The 22,267-nt window shown below is 44.1% G+C and overlaps 1 protein-coding gene across 1 annotated transcript; it reads left to right on the top strand.

Annotated features, from left to right (window-relative positions):
* The first annotated feature begins 757 nt into the window (after positions 1-757).
* Positions 758-22,171, top strand: TARS2 (threonyl-tRNA synthetase 2, mitochondrial). Its single transcript, XM_007950944.2, has 18 exons — positions 758-823; positions 1,145-1,341; positions 1,651-1,774; positions 3,309-3,433; positions 4,107-4,224; positions 4,350-4,414; positions 4,677-4,755; positions 12,813-12,959; positions 13,138-13,236; positions 13,537-13,757; positions 14,311-14,473; positions 15,025-15,162; positions 15,348-15,425; positions 19,318-19,418; positions 19,969-20,070; positions 20,253-20,325; positions 20,980-21,094; positions 22,023-22,171. Exons 1-18 carry the CDS (start codon positions 758-760, stop codon positions 22,169-22,171), a joined length of 2,160 nt encoding a protein of 719 aa, XP_007949135.1.
* The last annotated feature ends 96 nt before the right edge of the window (positions 22,172-22,267 follow it).

Below are 22,267 nucleotides of genomic sequence, written 5' to 3'. Positions count from 1 at the left end.
ATGAGTGTAAAGACTTGGATTCAGAAGCCAGCATCAGGACTTACTGTTGGACCTTAAATTACTATCTGCAAAATTAAAGACGTGTCTAAAGTCCCTCTTAAGCACTATTATGACAAAACTCCAAGGGCGGCTCTCTGCATATTTATTGTTACAGTCCTGAAAGGTTATGTTTCTGTATTCTAATACCTTGTTGTTGCCCATGCACTATAGTATTTACATAAAATTAACTTCAACAGTTGGAAATGATAGATACTATTACTCCCATTTTATAGATGAGGAAATTGGGGCATAGAAAAATACTGAAAATTACATAGCTAATTGCAGATCCATTAGGTCTGGGTGGCTCCAAAGCCCACTCTATTGTTTTCTTTCAGTAAAAGTAATGTAAAAGAAAATTTATGGTTAAAAACAAATGACCAGCTACCCTTTTTCAGCCACTCTCGCCCTCAAGAATTCTAGTCCTGTCGTGAAGGCTGCAGGATACTTTATTCCTACTTGGAGTTTCAGCTGAGAAATAGCCGGCTTCACGGTTGCCAGTATGTGTAACAGCTTAGTTCTTCCGGGTAGCCGGAACTACACACACCACTGCTCTTGCTGTGTGGGGTGTACCTCTTCGGAGTTCCTGAAGGTGGGGCGAGACAAGAGTGGCAGCTGTAACAACCAATAGGCAGGGACATTGTTGGGCCAGAAGCCAATGAAAATCTGGTAAAGGAAAAGCGGCGATAATCTGGCCATGTAGAAACCGTTCTAAAGGAACATGGGGATTTCTCAGAAGTGGTCACGGCTTCGGCTCCCATGGTTACATGCCTGTGGGCTGCACACGGTGCGTGAGGTATCCAAAGGTTCCGAAGCACATTTGAATCAGCTGATTTGAAACTTAAGGTGTGGACTCGACTCAAACTGATGCAGCTTCCATACCTTAAGAGTCCCCATAAGGGGCTACTCTAGCCATAGACATTCCATTTGCCGCCAAGGGTCAACTACCTGGGGAGTTCAGTACCCCTTAGGGCACCCGGCCTAGGGCTCTGTATCTCTCCCGGAGCCTTAAAGGATTTAGGACCAAAGCCACATAAATAATCTCATATCTCACCCTCCTAGTCCCAAAAAAGAATGATGAGACCTCTTAACCCATCTTTCCCTTCAGGCAGCTGTGCCGATCCTTCCACACTGGTTGACAGAGAGACTTGGTCTTTTTGAGGAGCTATGGGCTGCTCAGGTAAAGAGGTCCGCAAACATGGCCCAGAAGGAACATCGGACTATTAAGATAGCACTTCCTGGAGACCAGAAAGTGGATGCTGTGTCATGGAATACAACCCCTTACCAACTAGCCCGGCAGATCAGGTACCAGGCCCATCCTCTACCTCCTAGGATCATCTTCCTGCCTTTAAACTACTTTTGTACACAAACAGAAAGAAAACTAGGTCTACTTGTTTTTACTCCATTTCAATCAAGATAGCGTTTCTTGAAGATTCATTTTATCTGCATTTATTTCACAATTTCTGCTCTTTTTCTATTGTCCTCTGGGGAAAGAAATGATAGGTTAACTCTTGCCCCAGGATTGCAAATTTGGAATTACTGAGATTAGTCCCTCCCTAGCCCTGTGGATTGTAACTGTGTCTTTTTCCTCACCCCTACTCCTCATCGCTGAAGTTCAACACTGGCAAATACTGCAGTGGCTGCTCAAGTGAACGGAGAACTTTATGACCTGGATCGACCCTTGGAGACAGATTGCAACGTCAAATTTCTGACATTTGATTCCCCAGAGGGGAAAGCGGTAAGTTTAGTCCTTATCAAGAATACAGTGGCTGCTAGACTGTAATACATGCCAGCAGGGACTTCTAGCATTTTTCTTTGCCTTAGTTTCTCCATTTATAGTTAGGAGGGAGAACTACCACAGATAGTGCTTGCTTTCGTTTTTTTAATATTATGTTTAAGGTGAATGTTTACACAGCAAAGTAGGTTCCAATTTAATAAAATTCTACACAAATTATTCAGTGATATTGGTTACATTTTTCACACTGTGTCATCATTCTTATTCATTCCATTCAGGTTGTACCATTTCTAAATTTCTCTGCCACTTTGCCTTCTCATCTTTGCTGTAATTTTTGACCATTTGTTATCATATAGATGATTTTTTAAAGGAGCTTATTACTCATGGGTGATATTCTTTATTTCATGAGTCAGTCTGTTATTTATCTAAAAGTTGATCTCAAGGAATAATTTTGGTTTAAAGTTTAAAGTGTATCTCAGGAAGAGTCTTGGTGAGTCCCCTACTCTCAATTGGTCCAGTAAGTCTAGACTTCTTAAGAATTTGAATTATGTTCCGCATTAATCTCCCATTTTGTAAGGATCTATCTATTACGGACTTGTTCAGAATGGTCACCAGGCACCATCTAGTTGTTCTGTTCTCCAGATAGATGAGGCTGTGTTTCATGTAGACTGTTGTTAGTCCTATAGACTACTTTCTTTGTCGAGTTTTTGGTTTCTTTCTTTCTCTTTTGTTCCACACGAGTAGAGACCAATAGACTGTGCTTGTTTTAACTATTCCCACCTTAGCTGGAAAGCTGTGATGAAAATTTTGGATAGACAGCCTGGATCTATTAAGCAGACATCACTTGTTCTCTTGAAGAGGAGGGATAATAACTTAAAAACAGAAGGATAGTATACTGACTCAATCTCCTTAACTCTTGAACATGCACATTGTAAGTCATTCATAGTGTATATTTAACCCTAACATGGTTTCCACAAACGAGCACACAACCTGTCTAGTCTGCTTCCCTTTTTTGCCCTCTTCATGTCAGCCTTTCTCTATTAGAATCCAGAAAAATGGAGAACTCATGTCTAGGTATGGTGACCAAACTCGTACCTACATGTGAGTGTATCACATCACATTAGAATGTGGAATAGGAGGGGAAAAAGGACTGAAAGTCCAAGCAAAGCCCTAAGGAACTGTTGTTACAGGAAGTTAAATCTGCAGCCCCAAAAGGATATGTGTCACAGGAGCAACAAAAAAACTCTGACTGTAAACTTGCACCCAAATCACAATTTAAAAATAAAAGAACACTGGCCTTTTGTCACCAGGCTCCAAAATACTGGCTTTTTGCTTTCTTTGCTGTTAAGTCCATTTTTTTTTTTTTTTTAACTTTTTACCATTTAATGGTCACCCCCCCAAGGTTTAGGTTCTTCATTTGTGGTCATTATGCCTAGGAGATCCATACTGGTTTTCCCACCAGGTTCTCTGAGAGAGTCAGAGAGCTGGGGGCTGGGAGAAGATTATGAACTCATGAACTCCTTTCGTTTGAACCCAGGTGTTCTGGCACTCCAGCAGTCATGTCCTGGGGGCGGCAGCTGAACAACTCCTAGGTGCTGTTCTCTGTCAAGGTCCAAGTACAGAATGTGGTTTCTACCATGATTTCTCCCTGGGAAAGGAGCGGTAAGTAGTGCAGGGAAGGAGGAGAATGGTTCAGGAGTGCCTGAGGCTTTGGGAATGTGCATTTTGGAAAAGAAAACTAAGAAATGGCTGTAGCATCACATAGCATTCTTGCCAGAACTGAGAGTATCACTGAGTTTAATGGTCTCCAGGCTGGGAGAAGGTGCCCATAGCCCCTCCCCCCACCATCATCACTATCCTTTAAGATGCATATTGGATGCTTAGACAGTGCTTGGCACATAATAGAGAGTCAGTGTCCATCATTGTCTTAGCATTATTGTTGTAATTTCCCCCCAGGCCTCACCTTTGACATTGGTACCACCTTCTCTGCTAGTCCATGTTCTTCTCTTGTGTCTAACTCTGCTTAAAACTTACCTCCTTTAACCTTTGTAAATTCTTCAAATGTTACTTTGAACATTACTACTGCTCTAATTTTGTCCAGCCATATTACCTGCACTTACCTTTAAATTTCATGCGTACAGCTTTTTCTCCATCTGTAAAATCTACCTGATATTCTATTTCTATTTTCTTTGAGTCCGTTTTTTAATCAGTAATTGTAGGTGTTTCCAGAAGGCAAGACTTCAACTCCTACTCCCACCCGCTGGGCCACAGATATGTTACTGTGGTGATGTTTCGTAGATGATGTAAGCCAGCCAACTTCCTCTCCTCTTTCTAGCACTATCCGGGGCTCAGAGCTGCCTGTTTTGGAGCGAGTTTGCCAGGAACTTGTAGCTGCTGCTCAACCCTTCCGGCGGCTAGAGGCTTCCCAGGATCAGCTTCGCCAGCTTTTCAAGGTAGGGTGGAGAAGCACAGTTTTAAAAGAAAGATCCAGAAACATAAGGGAAAAGATGGTTCTCTTCCAGGACATCTTTGTGGAAATGAAGACTTGTCTTCACTCTTTCTTTTTGCCTTCCTCCAGGATAACCCCTTTAAGCTTCGCCTGATTGAGGAGAAAGTGACAGGTCCAACAGCAACAGTATATGGGTGAGAGTTATAAAGTTGAGGAAACAGGGAGAGATGGGAAAGCAGCAAAAGAAAGGCCAAAAATGGGATAAGGGAAAGAAGATAGAAGGTAATCTGCATTTCTCCAAAGGAAGAAATGGGAACAGGAATTAATTTTTATCTAACAGTGCTCTGTAGAACAAGTCCTGTCTGCCTCCTCTTTCTGTCAGCAAATGGACACGAGAGGGAGAAAATCAGAAGCTCAAGAATTTGGAAAAAGTAACTGGTCCCTTTTTTCTTCCAGGTGTGGCATGTTGGTTGACCTTTGCCGGGGCCCCCACCTTCGGCATACTGGACAGATTGGAGGACTAAAGCTGCTAACGGTCAGTTATGAAGTCAGGATTAGGTCACTGGAGTGAGTAAAGGAGTGGTAGATGAACCTTTCTTTCAGTCCCTTCTCTACTCTGATAGCTAAGGGAGGAATCCAGAAGGAAAAAGAAATGCAGTCCTTGCCTTCTAGAAACTCCACTCTGCTAGTAGACCCTGAACATCTTGCCAGGACGCAGAGCCAGTTGAGATTCTATAGTTGGACATGAGTACTAAGAGAGAAGGAGAGGGAAGGCACGAGAACGCTGGACAAGGCCACATGGGGAAGGCTTCTTTGAGGGAGGTGATATGCTCAGGCACAGGCAGAATGCTCTTAAGTCAAAGACATACTTTTGTATAGTGAGCAGTTAGTGAGGGGAGAGGCAGATGTGTAGGGCATTATAAAAATGGCATAGTAGGAAAGGTGTGTGACCTCCTCTAACTTCACAAGGGGAATGGAGAATCAAGATCAATAGCCCAAGGCTGATTCCTATGAGGTGGAGGGTCAGACATGCTTCCTCCCCCAAACTTTTTTTTTTTTTTTTTACCAATTTGGACACCAACTGCCCTGCCCACAGCACTCTCTACTTCTCTGCTAGGCTCAAAAATTTGTTGCAGTGGTCACACAGAACTCACAGACTATCTTCATGATTATGGAGTTTATTAGAGAAGTAACAGGATATAACTCAGGAAGAGAATCAATTTAGAATTAATAGTAACAACTCAGAATACAGTTCTCAATTGGGACACCTTCTCTTCATGCTGTGCCACTGGGCCCTGTTCAGGCCCTTCTTGGGCAAGTGTTACAACTATTAGCTACATGGGTCAGTGAACCTAGCTCCATCAAGTGCCTAAAACACCCCACTCTGCCAGCAAGCGTCCTGCCTGAAGGTATTTAACTTTCTTGCTCCATGGATTGTGAAGCCTACCGTGCCATCTACTGTTAGTCTTCTGGTTCTGCTGCTACCATTTCTCTGCTACTGTTTCTTGCCATTGTCTCTTGCTGTCTACTATGTTACAACTCTCCTTCTCTCTGTCTCCTCAGTCTAAGAGCTTCCCAGCACAGGGACCCTGGGACCAAAGAATGCACTATACTCCTTGCTCTTCTTTCTTGGTGGTTATGAGGTACCCCCTCTGCTTTGGAATTGGCTTTCTTTTAAGCCTAGTGCAATGGCAAAACTGACCAGCCCCCTCATTAGAGTTCCGTACACATTATTTGCATGGTCCCACCCCCACAAGGGTGACGTGAACCGTATTTGCATTGGCAAGCTAGCCAGTCACCTTGGTGGGCCATAGGCTCTTCATTTGCATATTCTCATGCAATCATTTAGTTGGAATTACAAAGACTATGGCTAGAAGAGCTGTATTAAGTAATTCACTGCACTACAGGCCACCCCTGTCTCTTCTAGCCATTGGCCTTTTCATACTTGAAGAATTAACTTCCCCTCTCTCCGTTTTGCCAGTTCAAAACAGTCATTAATAATTCGTCCTTCAGGAAGGCAAAGAGATCTCAGGGTGAGGTTACTCAGGTACCAGCCACTCAAGTCTGCTGCAGATATTCATCTGATCTGGTCAGGTTCTCCAAAAGTCATCTCAGATTCATCCTTTCTAGTGTCTCATAAAATTTACCTAGGAGATTATTCCCTTGCTCTGAGCCTTATAGAGTATTAACACAGCAAAACCTGTAAGAGACTTTAGGTCAGGCCAGTATACTCCAGTCCAGTAGTGCCTCCCTCTTAGTCCACACTTTTCACACTTAACAGCTTCTATAATTACAGTTTTTATAATCACAGTTAACCCTGTTAACAGCCAACACTCACAACTGAATCATATGATCCTATCAGCATCTTCCCCTGCCCTCTCTTGCCCAGGCCTCTCAGGAAAAGGGAAATTTATTTCAGTGCAGGTCCTCTTATTCCCCCCCATTTTGAGCATAAGCATACTCACGAAACTGTAAGCCAGCCACTTCATGCTTTATCTCCCCTCATTTTGCATAGGCAATTTCTAAATTGCCCATCCCTATCAAACCAATACTCTGAGGAGACAGTCATGTTCCTTGATCTGAGAATCTTCTGTTCTGGTTGAAACTTTGCATATCTATATCTGTAAGCAAAGTCCAGTCCAGACCAAGTCATCACATTGCAGCAGTCTACACCAGCTCACAGTGTTAAACATCTTTCTCTTCATCGGGTCAGGTTCTGATCAGCTTGTCCCTAGCCCTGTAAGCCAGGTCAGTGAGTACCAGCTATAGGCTGGGAAGTCCACACATCTTCCTGTACTTCAGACCAGCCAGCCCCTTCTCTGTCTCATCCCTAGCCCTTGTGAACTATGTCAGCAGACATTACTGAAGGCTCAGGGATCCACAAACTCCCTGCACTTCAGACTGTTGTTATGTGCCATCGAGCCCGACTCATAGTGACCCCTCCTTGGGTTTCCAAGGCAGCATCACTACAGAAGTAGATTGGCCCATCTTCCTTCCGAGGAGTGGCTGGTGGATTTGAACCGCCAGCCTTCTGGTTAGCAGTCAAGTGCCTTAGCCACTATGCTACCAGAGCTCCCACACTTCAGACTCTCATCTCTAGCCCCTGTGGGCTAGGTCAACAGGTTTCTAAAGGAACACATTCAGACTCAGCCTATCTTGCTGCACCTCCCCTACTTCCACTCATTGAGTGAATCCAGGTGGTCACAACAAGTTATCATACCAGGCTGTCTACTCACCAGCTCCCTTTAACTTCCATTCGTGGAAGGGGGTTCTTCTCAAGGGCACTGATTTGTTTGCCTGGGTGCATCCAGTAGCAAAATTCAAAAAGCAAAATAGTCTTTTTTAGTCTTTTTTTTTGCTATAAGTCCTTTCAAATGCAAATTTCCTGCTCTCAGCAGTTCTGGGTAAGTCTGTATGTAAATTTCCTGACTGAAGGTTGTGGGTAGGGCTCAGGTTTTTGGCCTGAGCCCCCAGTACTCTATACATAAGTTACTGCATGCAAACAAACAGCTTGTGTTTCTTTTGGGCAAATCCTAGTTCCCCTTTTAGCATATATCCAGTCAAGTATTGGCTGAAGGTAGTGTTACATGCTGTATGCTGTATTTCTTAATATTCGTTTCCATTTATATATTTATGGGAGCTCTGGTGGCATAGTGCCTAAGGCCTAAGTTTGGTTTTTGGTTATTGTATGTTTAGGTCTGTGCTCTGGTGTCGTAGTGCTTAAGGCATTTGACTGCTAACCGGAAGGCTGGCAGTACAAACCCATCAGCCACTTCTCGGAAGGAAGGTTGGGCAGGCAATCTACTTCCATAGTGATACCACCTCGGAAACCCAAGGAGGGATCGCTATGAGTCAGATCCAACTCGATGGCAGTGAGTTTGGGTTTTTTTTTTTTTTGGTTTTATACAACACTAGGTCAGAGAAACATTCAATATCCATAAACCAAAAAAACCCAAACTCACTGCCATCGAGTCAATTCCAACTCATAGCGACCCCATGCAAAAAAACACAAACTCACTGCCATCGAGTCAATTCCAACTCATAGCGACCCCCTTTGGGTTTCTGAGGCAGTAATATATCTTTACAGAAGTAGATTGCCCAGTCTCCCTTCCGAGGAGTGCTGGTGAGTTTGAACCACCAACCTTCTGGTTAGCAGTCAAATGCCTTAGGCACTACACCACCAGAGCTCCTACAATATCCATAGTACATTTAAATCCAGTTTCATCTTTTCTTCCCGACATCTTGACTTTTGTCCTGCTCATATCCACATGGCCTTGGTACTTTGGGTAGAAGGAGAAGACCCTAGCCCCCTATCAGTCATCTTGCTTTTTGGGCCTGATTTTTGCCCCAGGCCACTCCAGAAGTAGTTTTTCTATCCTTCATTTTCCTATCTGATACTCCAGCATGCTGTTGTTGTTATGTGTTATCAAGTTGGTTTCAACATATAGCGACCGTATGTACAACAGAAAAGAACACTGCCCAGTCCTGCACCATTCTCACAATCATTGCTATGCTTGAGCCTGTTGTTGCAGCCACTGTATTGATCCATCTCATTGAGGGTCTTCCCCTTTTTTGCTGACCCTCTGTTTTATCAATTGTGATATCCTTCTCCAGGGACTGGTCCCTCCTGATGACATGACCAAAGTATGAGGGATGAAGTCTAGCCATTCTCACTTTTAAGGAGCATTCTGGCTGTACTTCTTCCAGGACAAATTTGTTTGTTCTTCTGCCAGGCCATAGTGTATTCAATATTCTTCATCAACACCACAATTCAAATGCATCAGTTCTTCTGTGGTCCTCCTTATTCATTATCTGGCTTTCACATACACCTGAGGCTATTGAAAAGACCATGGCTTGGATCAGACACAACTTATCTTAGTTTTCAAAGTGACATGTTTGCTCTTTAACACTTTAAAGAGGTCTTTTGCAGCAGATATACCCAATGCAGTAGGTTGTTTTATTTCTGCTTCTGTGGGGAAAAAAAAGGAAATTGATCAACATTCAGCAATTTCAGGAGATAGCATATGATCAAGAACTGATGGTATTGAAGAAAACCAAGCTGCACTGAAGGAATTGGCTAAAAACAAGGCTCTCTGAATTGACAGAATACCCATTGAAATGTTTCAACAAATGCATGTAATGCTGGAAGGATTCACTCATTTATGCCAAGAAATTTGAAAGACAACTACCTGGCCAACTGACGGAGAAAACCATATTTGTGCCCATTCAAAGAATGGTGATCCAACAGAATGCAGAAATTACTAAACAATATTGGTTTTGACTCATGGCAACCATATGTACAATAGAAAAAAAAAAACACTGCCTGGTCATGTGCCATCCTCACAATTGTTGCTATTTAAGCCAAGTAAAATTTTGCTGAAAATAATTCAAAAAGGGTTGCAGCAGTACATCAACAGAGAACTGTGAGAAATTCAAACTGGATTTAGAAGAGGATGTGTGTTTTGGTTACCTACTGCTGCTCTGACAGGAATATACCACAAATAGGATGGCTTGAACAAACAGGAGTTTCATTCTCTTACAATTTTGTAGACTTTAAGTCCGAGTTCAAAGTGCCAGGCTCTTTGTGCTTCAGCTCTGCCTCCTGCTCCCAGCCTACTGAAGCTGGAGGCTTTTCTTCACTCAATTGCTGGCTGCTGAGGCTGACAAACCCAAGGTTGACAAGTAAAAAGGCACAATCCCAATGTTACCAAACAACATGGCAGGCCACTAATTCAAGTCCAGATGAAGTCCCAAGATGGGCAGGGCATGGCAGGCTGTTGAACAACAACTTGGCTACACTACATGCAGGGTTCAAGCATGCCAAAAGGCTGGAGACCAAGCCCAAAGCTGCTACTTATATATGGGAAGCAGACCACATCCCTAATCCAGCTACTCAGCTACTTGTAGATCCCACCATCTAGTTTATTGCCAGTCTCATTATGGGGAGTAACTACCACCAGCTGCCCAGCCACTCAACCAGGTCCAGCCAAGTTGATATACCAACCTTAACTACCACAGTGTGGAACAAGGGACATCACTGCTGATGTCAGGTGGATCTTGGCTGAAAGCAGAGAATACCAGAAAGATGTTCACCTGTGTTTTATTGCCTGTGCAAAGGCACTCAACTGTGTGGATTATAACATATGGATAACATTGCAAAGAATGGGAATTCCAGAAGACTTAATTGTGCTCATGAGGAACCTGTACATAGACCAAGAGGCAGTCAGTCATTCAAACAGAACAAGGGGATACTGCATATTTTTAAATCCGGAAAAGGGTATGTCAGGGCTGTCTTTCACCATACTTATTCAATCTGTATGCTGAGCAAATCATCAGAGAAGCTTGGGCTATACGAAGAAGAATGACATCAGGATTAGAGGAAGACTTGTTAACATGCAATATGTGGATGACACAACCTTGCCTGCTGAAAGTGAAGAAGACTTGAAGCATTTACTGGTAAAAATCAAAGACTATAGTCTTCAGTATGGATTATGTCTCAACATAAAACAAAAAGCCTCACAACTGGACCAATAAACAACATCATGATAAATGGAGAAAAGTTTAAAATTGTCGTTTTATTTACTCTAGCATAGTATCTCTTATTTTCTTTTCAGCTGTTAACAGATGACAACAATGAAAATCAAAATAAAATGTTTCACTTCACGGACCCTTCATTTTTTCTTTGACAAAGTCTCATGAGTCTGGAGCCATTGCAGAGAATGCCATGCTACCAGCTATTAAAATGTTTTGGCAGCAGTGCCATCTAACTTTTCTAACTTCACAAGGGGTAAGGAGAATCAAGATCAATAGTCCAAGGCTGATTCCTATAATGTGGAGGTCAGACATACCTCCACCCTCCAACCTTTTTACTAATTCTGACACCAAGTGTCCCTCGCAAGGTACTCTACTTCTCTGCTGGATTCAATAATTTGTTGTAGTGGTCACACAGCACTCATACACCATACTCACGATTATAGGGTTTATTAGGGAAATAACAGGATACAACTCAGAATACTGTTCTTAATCAGGACAGCTTCTTTTCATCCTCTGCTACTGAGCCCTGCTCGGGGCCTTCTTGGGCAAGTGTTAAAACTCTTAGCTTTATGAGTCAGTGAGCTGCTTTGTACAGTGCCCAGAGACACCTCACTCCACCTGTAAGTCTCCTGCTTGTAGGCACTCAGCTGTTTTGCTCTGTAGGCCAGGAAGCCCATGGCCTTATCTCCCATCTGTCTCCTGGTTCCACTACCGCCATTTCTCTGCTTCTGCATTTCACCATTGTCTCTCACTGACTTTCATGTTACAGCTCTCTTTCTCTCTGGCTTTTGGATGTAAGAGGTTCCCAGCTCAGGGACCCCAGGACTAAAGAACATGCTCCACTCCTAGCCATTCTTTCTTGGTGATTATGAGGTCCCCTTCTGCTTTGGAATTGGCTCTCTTTTAAGCCTATCAGGATGGCAAAACTGACCAATGCTCTCATTAGAGTTCCATACACCTTATTTGCATGGTCCCACCACTCAAGGATGCTATGAACCTTATTTACATTATTAGCAAGCTATCCAATCCCCTTGATGGGGCACAACCACATCATTGCATATTCCCACCCAGTCATTTGGTGAGAGTTACAAATACTCTGCCTAGAAGGGCCATATTAAATAATTCCCTACACCACAAGCACAAAGCCCTGGACTGAGAACCTTACCATTTACACTTAGTCCTGGCTCTGCCATAATGGAGTTGTAGCATTGGGTAAATCTCCTTACCCATTTTCTCCATCTATAAAATGAAGTTATTAATGCTTGTGCTACCAATGAATCCATATCATAACCAAACCAAACCTACTCCCACTGAGTCAATTCTGACTCATAATGACCCTGTAGGGCAGAGTAGAACTGCCCCTAGGGTTTCCAAGGAAGCAGACTCCCTTATCTTTCTCCTATGGAGTGGCTGGTAGATTCAAACCACTGACCTTTTGGTTAGCAGCCTAATGCTTTACTATGCCACCAGAGTGCCTAATCCACATCATGGAAACAAGGAAAACCAACTAATGCGTGAGGAAGCGTCAGAGAAGTTAAAAGTGCTGTAAATTGTAGGCTGCATCTCATTATCACTATTATTAAAGGAATCTAAAAGAACAAGCAGAAGCATTTGAATTTCTGTGTGTGGGAGAATGCATTTTCTAGCCGCTGTATAGGAGATTGATGTGGAGATGGGTAGACTGAATTTGACCAGAGCTAAGAGTTACTTCCCTGAGCAGCCACTGGTTAGAAGAAGAAGAACTAAGTGCAGGGGTCCTGGCAGTGTTAATGAGAATGGGGACAAAAAGAAGTGGCATTGTAAGGTTAGACTTGACCAGGACATACATAGAAATCAAGAGTCAGGTAATTCCAAGGCTTTTAACATAGCAAGACACTCTAGAGGAGAGAGATGTCCACCCTGCTAGAGGTGATGGTAGGAAAAGGAGTGGTGAGAGGAGAGGTGGGATTTTTTTCAAGTGTGATGCTTACACTGAAAGTTTCATATAATGATTGAAAGGGGTTTTAGGGTGACGTCGGTCCTCCCATCTTCCCTCTGATTCTCCATATCTTCCCACAGAACTCCTCATCCTTGTGGAGGTCTTCAGGGGTCCCACAGGCACTGCAGCGAGTGTCAGGCATTTCCTTCCCCACGGCAGAGGGGCTGCAGGCCTGGCAAGAATGGAGGGAGGAAGCAGAGTTGCGGGACCACAGGCGCATTGGAAAGGTACAAAGATTGGAAAATAGGGAGGGATGATGATAGGGGCTGGAGAAAGAGGAAGCAGCTTGATTGTGAAGTTGGGAGCAGATTCAGAATCAAACAGACTGAGCAGCCTTGTTATTTGTTTCTTCTGGGTTCCAAAGTACTTTCCCTCTTAAACTGACTTTACCATTCCTGAACCCAGGAACAGGAGCTCTTCTTCTTCCATGAACTGAGCCCCGGAAGCTGCTTCTTCCTACCACGAGGGACAAGGGTATATAATGCACTGATGGCTTTTATCAGGGTAAGAGGAACCTGAGGCCTGAAGAAGAACAGGTCAGGGCTGGGGTCTAGAAGGAGCCAAGGTGTTACAGTCGATAGAAGGGTATTGGAAACATGAATATAAGCATTGTAAAGTGCTGATGATTTTTATCAAGGTATTAAAAATGTGCAACCTGCAGCGGGGGACATAGAAAGGGGACATGGTATTTAATAGTGGTGACTGTGATCCACATCCCCAAGGGCCCCAGGAGAATCAGACAGCTGCCACTCTGCCTCCTCTCCTCGTCACTCTGACCTTCCATGTCTGTACCCTCTTCTCTAGGATGAGTATGCCCACCGTGGTTTCTCAGAAGTAAAAACCCCAACATTGTTTTCTACAAAACTCTGGGAACAGTCAGGACACTGGGAGCATTATAGGGAAGACATGTTTGTCCTACAGCCCCCTGGCTCTGACAGACCTGCCAGCTCCCTGAGTGACCACCTCACAAACCATCAAGCCCACTCCACCATTGCCCTCAAGCCCATGAACTGCCCTGCACACTGGTAAGCTGGAATCTAGGAGGCCTGGTTCCTCCCAGATTAAGACAAGGCAGCTGAGCTGTTAAATATTTAGAAGTAGAGCATTGGAAAGGATATTTAGACACCTGAAGTGAGCTTTGAATGTGTTCTATAGCTAGCCATGGGAACCTGGGAAAATCATTGTATCTCTCTAGGTCTTAGTCTCCTTATTAGTAAAATCAAGGATTTGGATTTTCTATCTTAAGGTTTCTCTTTCATCGCAGTGCCTATCATCACAGAACAAAATGAAAAAGAAAAAAAAAACAAACCTCCTGCCATAGAGTAAACTCCATCACAGAAAAAGGACACAGTAAATTACTGCCTGTATTTTTTTTGTTACTGAGAAATTCACTTGTAAAGTTGGCAGGGCTCAGGTTATGACGAGTGGCCTTGACAGGACTCGGTGGCAGGGCATGCCAAAGCTGGGGAGGACATTAACTGGAGGTGCAGAGAAAGCAGGCAAGCAGATCGGGCAGAGGAGACATCTTTGGGGGCTGGGTCTCCCTGTGGTCTTGACCCTTCCCTACCTCACCCTCAGCCTGATGTTTGCCCACCGGCCCAGATCCTGGCGAGAGCTGCCCCTGCGACTAGCAGACTTTGGGGCCCTGCACCGTGCTGAGGCTTCTGGTGGCCTAGGAGGACTGACTCGCCTGCGATGCTTCCAGCAGGATGACGCGCACATCTTCTGCACCCCGGATCAGGTGGCCCTTCTCCAGCTCCACCAAAGCATTTTATTTATTTGTTTGTTTCTGATCATTTATTTTGTTGTTGTGAGAATATACACAACAAAACATACATCAATTAAACAATTTCTACATACACAATTCAGTGACATTGATTACGTTCTTCATGTTGTACATCCATTCTTGCTATCATTTTCCAAATCATCCCACTGCCATTGCCATAAAGGGTTCCTAGCTAATCTTTCCAGCTGTTGTTGTCATTTGAACCCATGTAGATAGTTCGTAAAAAGAGCATACTGCTCAAGGCAAACATTCCTTACTAATTAAATTACTGTTTGGTTTAAAGGGAATATTTTTTCTACCAAAGCCTTTAAAACAGCCTTCCATTTTCCATTTGAGCTTCCAACATCCCTGACCTTCAGCTGCCCTCTTTACATACTATAATTCAGCTACATTCTACCCCCAGCTTTTTCTCTGCTACCTCGTTGTACTTCTGCTGTTTTCCCCAAACTACCATCACCCCCATATCTCCAGCTGACACACAGCTCACTCTTATTTCTTGTCTGCAGCTGGAAGCAGAGATCCGAGACTGCCTTGATTTCCTCCGCTCTGTCTATACCGTACTTGGCTTCTCCTTCCGCCTAGCACTGTCTACCCGACCCTCTGGCTTCCTAGGAGAGTCTTACCTCTGGGACCAGGCTGAGCAGGTAAGTAGGAGGTAGGAAAGCAAAGGCAGATAAATTGCTCTCCAGTGAAAAGGGAGGGGAGACAGGAGCCAAGAACCTCAGACAGAGGCATATTCTGAAGGTGTCATTTATTGGGCCGGAAGGGATATATTGCTAATAAAAAGTCTAAGATGACATGTTCTTTTTTGATATCATTACTTTTATAGGTCCTTCAACAGTCCCTGGAAGAATTTGGAGAACCCTGGGACCTCAGACCTGGAGATGGTGCCTTCTATGGGCCTAAGGTAAGCTGGGAATTCTGGTTAGAGTTATGTTTATTCATTTTTCTTTTTTTAAAATTAAATATAGAATAGGTATAAAGGACTATTTTTTAACTTGTGTAGGACGTAAAGAAGAGTAGTATAGTTCCTGCCCCCATGGACCTTGTAGTGTAGTGAGGGCTGTCAGTATGGTGGGCTCAGTGCTGTGTGGGTGCAAAGGGTGTGTAATATCAGGGGTCAGGAAAGAATTCCTGCAGGAATCTCTTTCCAGTGTGAAAGTTGAATAATCATTGGCCAAAGGCATTCAACTCACATGGCAAATTGGAAGAAGTCAAGGGAAATAAAATGACTAAAAAGTATCTGCTGGATTTAGTAAAAAGATGTTAGGTTTGGTAGTGTCATTTTTGGTAAAATGGGGATGGGGATGGGTATCGGGGTATGGAGCCAGGCAGAAATGAGTGAATGAACATAATTCTTTCAAGAATTTTGGCTATTGGCATTCCATTACTAGATATATGTCCTAAATAAGTGAGAGCCATGATAAGAACAGACATATGCACACTCATGTTCATCACAGCACTATTTACAATAGCCAAAAGATGGAAACAACCTAGGTGTCCATCAGCTGAGGAATGGATAACCAAACTGGTACATACACACGATCGAATACTATGCAACCCTAAACAATAATGTAGAATCTGCAAAACACCACATAACGTGGATGAACTTGGAGGACATTATACTGAGTGAAATAAATCTATCACAAAAGGACAAATAGTATATTAGTCCATTATTGTAAAAGTCAAGGAAAGGTTTAGATATGGAAGGAAATTTTCTTTGTTGGTTATCAGGGGTGGGAGGGAACACTGTTAGATAGGTAGAGATAAGTACTGATGTGGGTGAAGAGAAGGGCAGTGTACCAAATGTGAGTGATCAACATGGTGGCATTGAGGAAGAGGAAGACATAGAGAGGTACATGGGAGGTATAGATAACAAAGATGAACCCTTTTGCACATACAGTACTGCATTGTCGGTGAAGGCAAACATGGGTATATGGGTGAATAGATGGGTGTACAGGCTGAACTATTAGGTATGTCTGTGAAGCAGGGAGCGTACTGAAGACCATGTATGGGGTTGGCAGACATTGGTCCTATAAGTATATTTGTATGATCTGTAAGAATTCCCAGATGTATAGTAAAGCTGACAAGGGACAAGGTTGTAGTTACTTCTTGGTCACAGCCAGCTACCCAGAGTGACCGAGTAGTTGAATCGGTGGGCTCAGGACCATAGTCACAGGGGACATCAAGCTCAATTGCCAGAACATACTACACAAAACATTGTTCCACCTCCTACTTAGGTGAGTAGTGACTAGGATCTTAAAAGCTTGCAAGCAGCCATCTAGATGCAACAATGGATCTCTCCTTGTCCAGAGCAAAGAAGAATGAAGAAAACCAAAGATTCATGGAAACAATTAGTCTTAGTGACTGGTACACCATGCGATCTATAGCCTATACGACCATGAGACCAGAAGAACTAGATGGTGCCCGGCTACTACTGTCAACCATTCAGAGGGGGATCTGTGTAGGAAATCCTGGATAGAGAGGGAGAACAATGTGGAACAAAACTCAAAATCATTTGGGAAAAAGAAAAAAAGGGAGACCAAGTTTGCCAGTCTGATAGAGCCTGGTGGAACCCCTGAGACTATGGCCCCTAGCTGCCCTTCAGGTCTGGAATTGAACCCACACCTGTGGCTTCCAGCCAAACAAAAGACAGGCATAGGAGTTGAAGATTTACCTGAGGTATATACACTCCTTGGAGCGAACAATCATGGGAGAAAGAAGGGCTATTTATATACAAGGAGACAGCTCAAGGGACAGGAGTGCATGGAGAAAAGGGACACAGGGAAGAGGTAACTATGGGGGGGAAGTGGGCGGGGAGCTGTTGCATTGGGGTAAATTGTAGTCAATGTCATGAGACAAAGTGTATGTGAACTGTTTATGGAAAGGGAATTTGCTCTGTAAATTTTCACCCAAATCACAATTAACAAAACAAAACAATTTTGGCTGTTGGGTTTTAAAATCTTGGAAGCGGCCATCCAAGGTACAACAATTGGTCTCTATTTACCTGGAGCAACAGAGGAAGGAGAATCAGAAAGAGGAGGAGGAAATGGAACATGTGGCCAAGTGCCTCCATGAACATCTGCCTCTTTTGTCATAAGACCAGAACTGGACGGTGCCCAGCTACCATTACTGAACATCTTGATCAATGATTCTATAGAAGAATCCTGATCAAAAGGGGGTGAATGCAAAAAAGAATTTCAAATTCTTAAGAAATCTAGCATTTCTGGAGCCAATGAGGCTGGATGAACCTCTTGAAATAATATTTAAACTTTAAACCAAAAATAACTCAAGAAGTCTTCTCTAAATCAAACAGTTGTTTAGCTTGATTAGTAAAGAATGTCTGCCTTTAGCACTGTGCTCTTTTAAGAACTATCTATATGGGATCAGATTGACAACTCAGCAGATTAGATAGGAAACTTAGGGGGCTGTGAATTTATGTTAATGAGGAAGAACAATTTGGAAAAGGAGAGTGAGAATGGTCATACAACATGAAGAATGTAATTGATGTCACTGAAGTATACATGTAGAAATTGTTGAATTGGTGTATGTTCTGTGTATATTGGCAACAACAACAAAAAATAAGTAAAATAAATTGCTTTGAATTTTGGCTCTGATAAAGGCAAAGGAGGATCACTGAAGGAGCCTGGATGGTGACAAGAGAGGTTTTTATAAAGGGAGGGACCTGAGAATGTTTGAATGCTGTGATGAGAGGGAGCCTGTGTGGGTGGGGAAAAGCTGAAGTTGTAGGAAAAGGGATTATAGTAGAGGAACATTCTTGGGGAGGTTGGAAGGATGGAATCAAGAGCCCTCCAGAGAAGGGACCACCTTTGCCATTGTATGGGGAGCAGGAGGAAGGCGAGGGGTGGATGCAAGAAGTTTATAGGTATAGTGACAGGAAGTCATTTTCCCATCTCATTATATCAGTAATCTGAATTCTTCATGAGGTAGGAGACAGGATCATTCCCTGAGATGGAAGTGAGGTGGAGGAGAGTTGTCAGTGAGGTGCTGGAAGATAGACAGGAGAACGGTTGAAAATCCCTGAAGTGAACTGGACAAGAGCTCATTGGACCAGCCAGAGCATTGCTGGCAGCAGCAAGGGTTCAGTTGAGATTGGAAATGGTGACTTCCATGGTGGGGTGAGGCTGTGTTTTTGCATTTATGTGGTGTGTAACTTGTTAGGCAGCACTGAGCAGTTCTATTGCAGGGCCAAGGAGGTGGGAAGCTAGGGTGGCCTCAGGTTGGAGTTTTGTTATATGTGTGTGACAGAAGAACAAGGGAACAAGGGAAGTGGGTACAGCTACATGAAGAAGGAAACAAAAGTGGGAAGGGCCTGTGGATGGGAAGAAAAAAGAGGAGTTAAAAGTTCTAGGTTGAAGAACCAGTAATAGGAATAATGGTCAGAGCTGGAAGGCTGAGAGGCAGTAACCAGAGCAGAGTGAGTGGCGGATGGTTTCAGATGTACAGACATTCTGGGCAATGACAAGATGGAGGATATAGCCTTGGTGGGAGTGGGGTGAAGGTCACTGAGATGAGGAACTCAAAGAGTTGAGAAGCCAGGGTATGGATGGGTCATTCATATGAATGTTGATGTCCCTGAAAATACGGTAGGGCTTAGGTGGAGAGAGCCACTGTGAGCCGCTGCCAGGGTCCCCAGTGAGTGAAGTAGAGGATAGATGTGATACAGCTGGATGACATGACTCAAAACAACCTGAGACGTGGATAGGTTGAGACAGTGGTGGCAGGGATAATGCAGGATGCTGGTTCTGGTTTCATATGCTCCCTTCTATCTCCTCCAGATTGATGTGCACCTCCAGGACGCCCTGGGTCGGCCCCATCAGTGTGGGACAATCCAGCTTGACTTCCAGCTACCCCTGAGATTTGACCTCCAATACAGAGGGTATGGGACCTTACCCTGTTCCTTTCTCTCTTGGCAGCCCATGGAGTAGTTGGAGAACAACTCCCTCTTCTACCTTTGGCCCTAAAACCTAAAGCAAATCCTGCAAACCCTCCCCTATCAGGGGCAGCTTTTTCTTTTCCTTTTTTTTTTTTTTTTTTTCTGTGATTTGAGTGAAAGTTTACAGAGCAAATTCCATACAGCAGTTCCATACATTTCCATACAGCAGTTCATACACATTTTGTTCCATGACATTGTCTGCAATTCCCCACAGTGTAACAGCTCTCTTCCCACTTCCTCCCTGTAGTTACATCTTCCCTATATCCTTCTTTTCTAAGCATTCTTGCAGCCTGAGCTATCTCCCAGTGCATGATTGATTTAACCAAGGAGTGTATCTACCTGGTGTAAATATTCACCGTATATGCCTGTCTGTTGTTTGGCTGGAAGCCACGGAGTGAGGGACAGAATATTTCTTGAAAACTGGAAGGTAATCTTGAGGGGGCGGTTTGTAGCACCTTCCCCATTCCTCTATCTCCACCTTTTTCCCTCCAAGGCAGGTGGGGGTTCCAGAGCGGCCAGTCCTCATTCACCGAGCAGTGCTAGGCTCTGTGGAAAGAATGTTGGGAGTGCTGGCAGAAAGCTGTGGGGGAAAATGGTGAGATCTCTGACCCTGATTTCTGTTCTGACCCTCAAACCAGATGTTTCTTCTCCTTTAAGCCCCAGCTTCTATTTTCTTCTCAAGTCTGTTCCCTGTAGCCTCAGCCTCACAGTGCATTCTCACACTCCTGACCAGAGCCACGATAAATAATTTGCCCTCCTTTGTTCTTTCCCAACCAGGCCACTGTGGCTATCCCCATTCCAGGTGGTAGTCATCCCTGTGGGGCCTGAGCAGGAGGCTTATGCCAGAGAGGTGAGGCGTTGGGGCAAGGGCAGAGGCAGCAGCAGGGCTAATAGGGAGTCGGTGCTTAGCAATGGATAGGAAGAGGCCACACAGGGTAGTGGGAAGGATACAGCACTCAGACCTTCAAGACTGGGCTTGAATGGCAGCTGTCTCATATGCTGCCAGTTGCACATGGCCTGGAAGTCTCCATATGAAAAATGGAAGTCATCTCTCCTTGTGGGAAAGTGTGAAAATTCAACAGATTAACAAATGTTAAAAGTCTGTTGACAGTTTTGGCACAAAAGTGGGGTTGGGTGAAATGTTGGTTTTATTTTTCCTTTCTAGAGACAATTGTGGTTTTTTTGGTTAGAGAGAATTGAGGGTTTGGACAGTACAGAGTTGAGCAGCTGGTTGGGTAGAGTGATGCTAGAAGCAAGAATAGTTCAGGGAATTTAGGAGGGAGCTCGTTCTTAGTAGGAGGCAGATGAAAAAGTTGCGAGGGATGGTAATGCGGTGGAGGCCTCAGTATGGAAGGGAAGTGAGGGGCTGTCAGTGAGAACCAGAGAACATTGAGGCAGGGAAAGGAGGAATGGATGGGTCGACTTGGGGAGGATTGGTATCAGATCATTCTAGTTCTTCGACCTTCCATTAACTTAAATTCCTGTCACCAAACCTATGCCCCAGGCACAGCAGAGCCTACAGGCCGCAGGACTGGTTGGCGACCTGGATGCTGACACTGGACTGACCCTCAGCCGGAGAGTCCGCAGGGCCCAGCTTGCTCACTACAATTTTCAGTTTGGTAAGTGGAGTAGCTAAAGCCCAGGATCTCGGAGCCCTAAGCTCTCTCACCCTCTGCATTCTTGTTTGCTGTCTGTTAAGTTTGGTTAACAGCATATTTGAGTTAATTGGGGCTCATTACCTGATAAGAAGGAGCCAGAATTCAGGACACTTGATTCATTTGGGCTGTAGGTTCCTTCACCCCCTAACAAACCTCTGATCCTAAAACAGTTTTCCTCTTATTCTCACCTTGGCTCTTGGTGTCTGTTAGGTTAATTAACCAAGGCAGCATGAGAGAGAAAGGCACTGGAAAGGTTAATAAGATTTTAATTAGTTTTGTTTATCCTAGACCTAGATAGAGTCATCCCTGAGGAGAAAGACTTTAGGGTGAAAAGTCTAGCCCTACCTTGTTCCTGCTGTTTTTAATTTTCCAGGGCTGAGAGCTCTGTCTTGAAGACAAGGAGCAGACTCTAAAGCCAGTTTCCCTGATTCTCTAGTTTTACACCCTACTCACCATGCCAACATTTAGGGCAGGTGCCCCACAATCCCATAATTTCATGGACTTGTATGTGTGTCCCACCTCTGCCATCTTCTCCTTCCTATAATCCTTCCCACCCCACCCCTACACACAGAGTTTCTTTCTCTCTCTGGTTCTTGATCTGTTTGTCTGGCTGGCTGACTCTGAGGGCTCATGCTGGGGCTCCTGACTGAAAATGATAAGGCACATAGGGGAATGAATGGCCATGGGACATGTCCTTATCACCTCAGGATGAACAGAGAACTTGAGAACAAGGGCCAGCTAAATTTATCCTTTCTTTGAACCATATTTGGGCTCTGTTCCTACCCTTCCTAAAGATTTAGGTCTCTTAAATTTCTACACAGTGAAAAAAAATAATCCATATGGATAAATTTGCCCTGAAATTCCCAGACCTCCTCTCTTCTTCCTGCAGTGGTTGGCCAGAAAGAGCAAAGTAAGAGAACAGTGAACATTCGGACTCGAGATAATCGTCGACTTGGAGAGCACAACTTGACTGAGGCTGTGGGGCGGCTGCTGGAGCTACAGAGCACCAGGGTCCCAAACGCTGAAGAAATGTTCTGAGCCTTTGTACATAGATGAAGGCTCTGGGAGCTCCCAGCCTCCCTCAACTGGCCAGGGACAGAAAGGGGGAGCTCAGCAACCCAAGTCAACCAACAG

Source organism: Orycteropus afer, unplaced genomic scaffold (genome assembly GCF_000298275.1).
Source record: "Orycteropus afer afer isolate SDZICR_OR568_19922 unplaced genomic scaffold, OryAfe1.0 scaffold00290, whole genome shotgun sequence".
Taxonomy (NCBI): Eukaryota; Metazoa; Chordata; class Mammalia; order Tubulidentata; family Orycteropodidae; genus Orycteropus; species Orycteropus afer.
Note: the sequence above shows the minus strand (reverse complement) of the source record. Positions and strands in the feature narration are given on the sequence as shown.

Coding starts and splice junctions, on each gene's coding strand:
- TARS2 (XM_007950944.2), top strand. CDS start 758: ATGGGGATTTCTCAGAAGTGGTCACGGCTTCGGCTCCCATGGTTACAT. Junction 13,758..14,310: donor ATGAACTGCCCTGCACACTG/GTAAGCTGGAAT, acceptor CCTCACCCTCAG/CCTGATGTTTGCCCACCGGC. Junction 20,071..20,252: donor GAAAGCTGTGGGGGAAAATG/GTGAGATCTCTG, acceptor TTTCCCAACCAG/GCCACTGTGGCTATCCCCAT.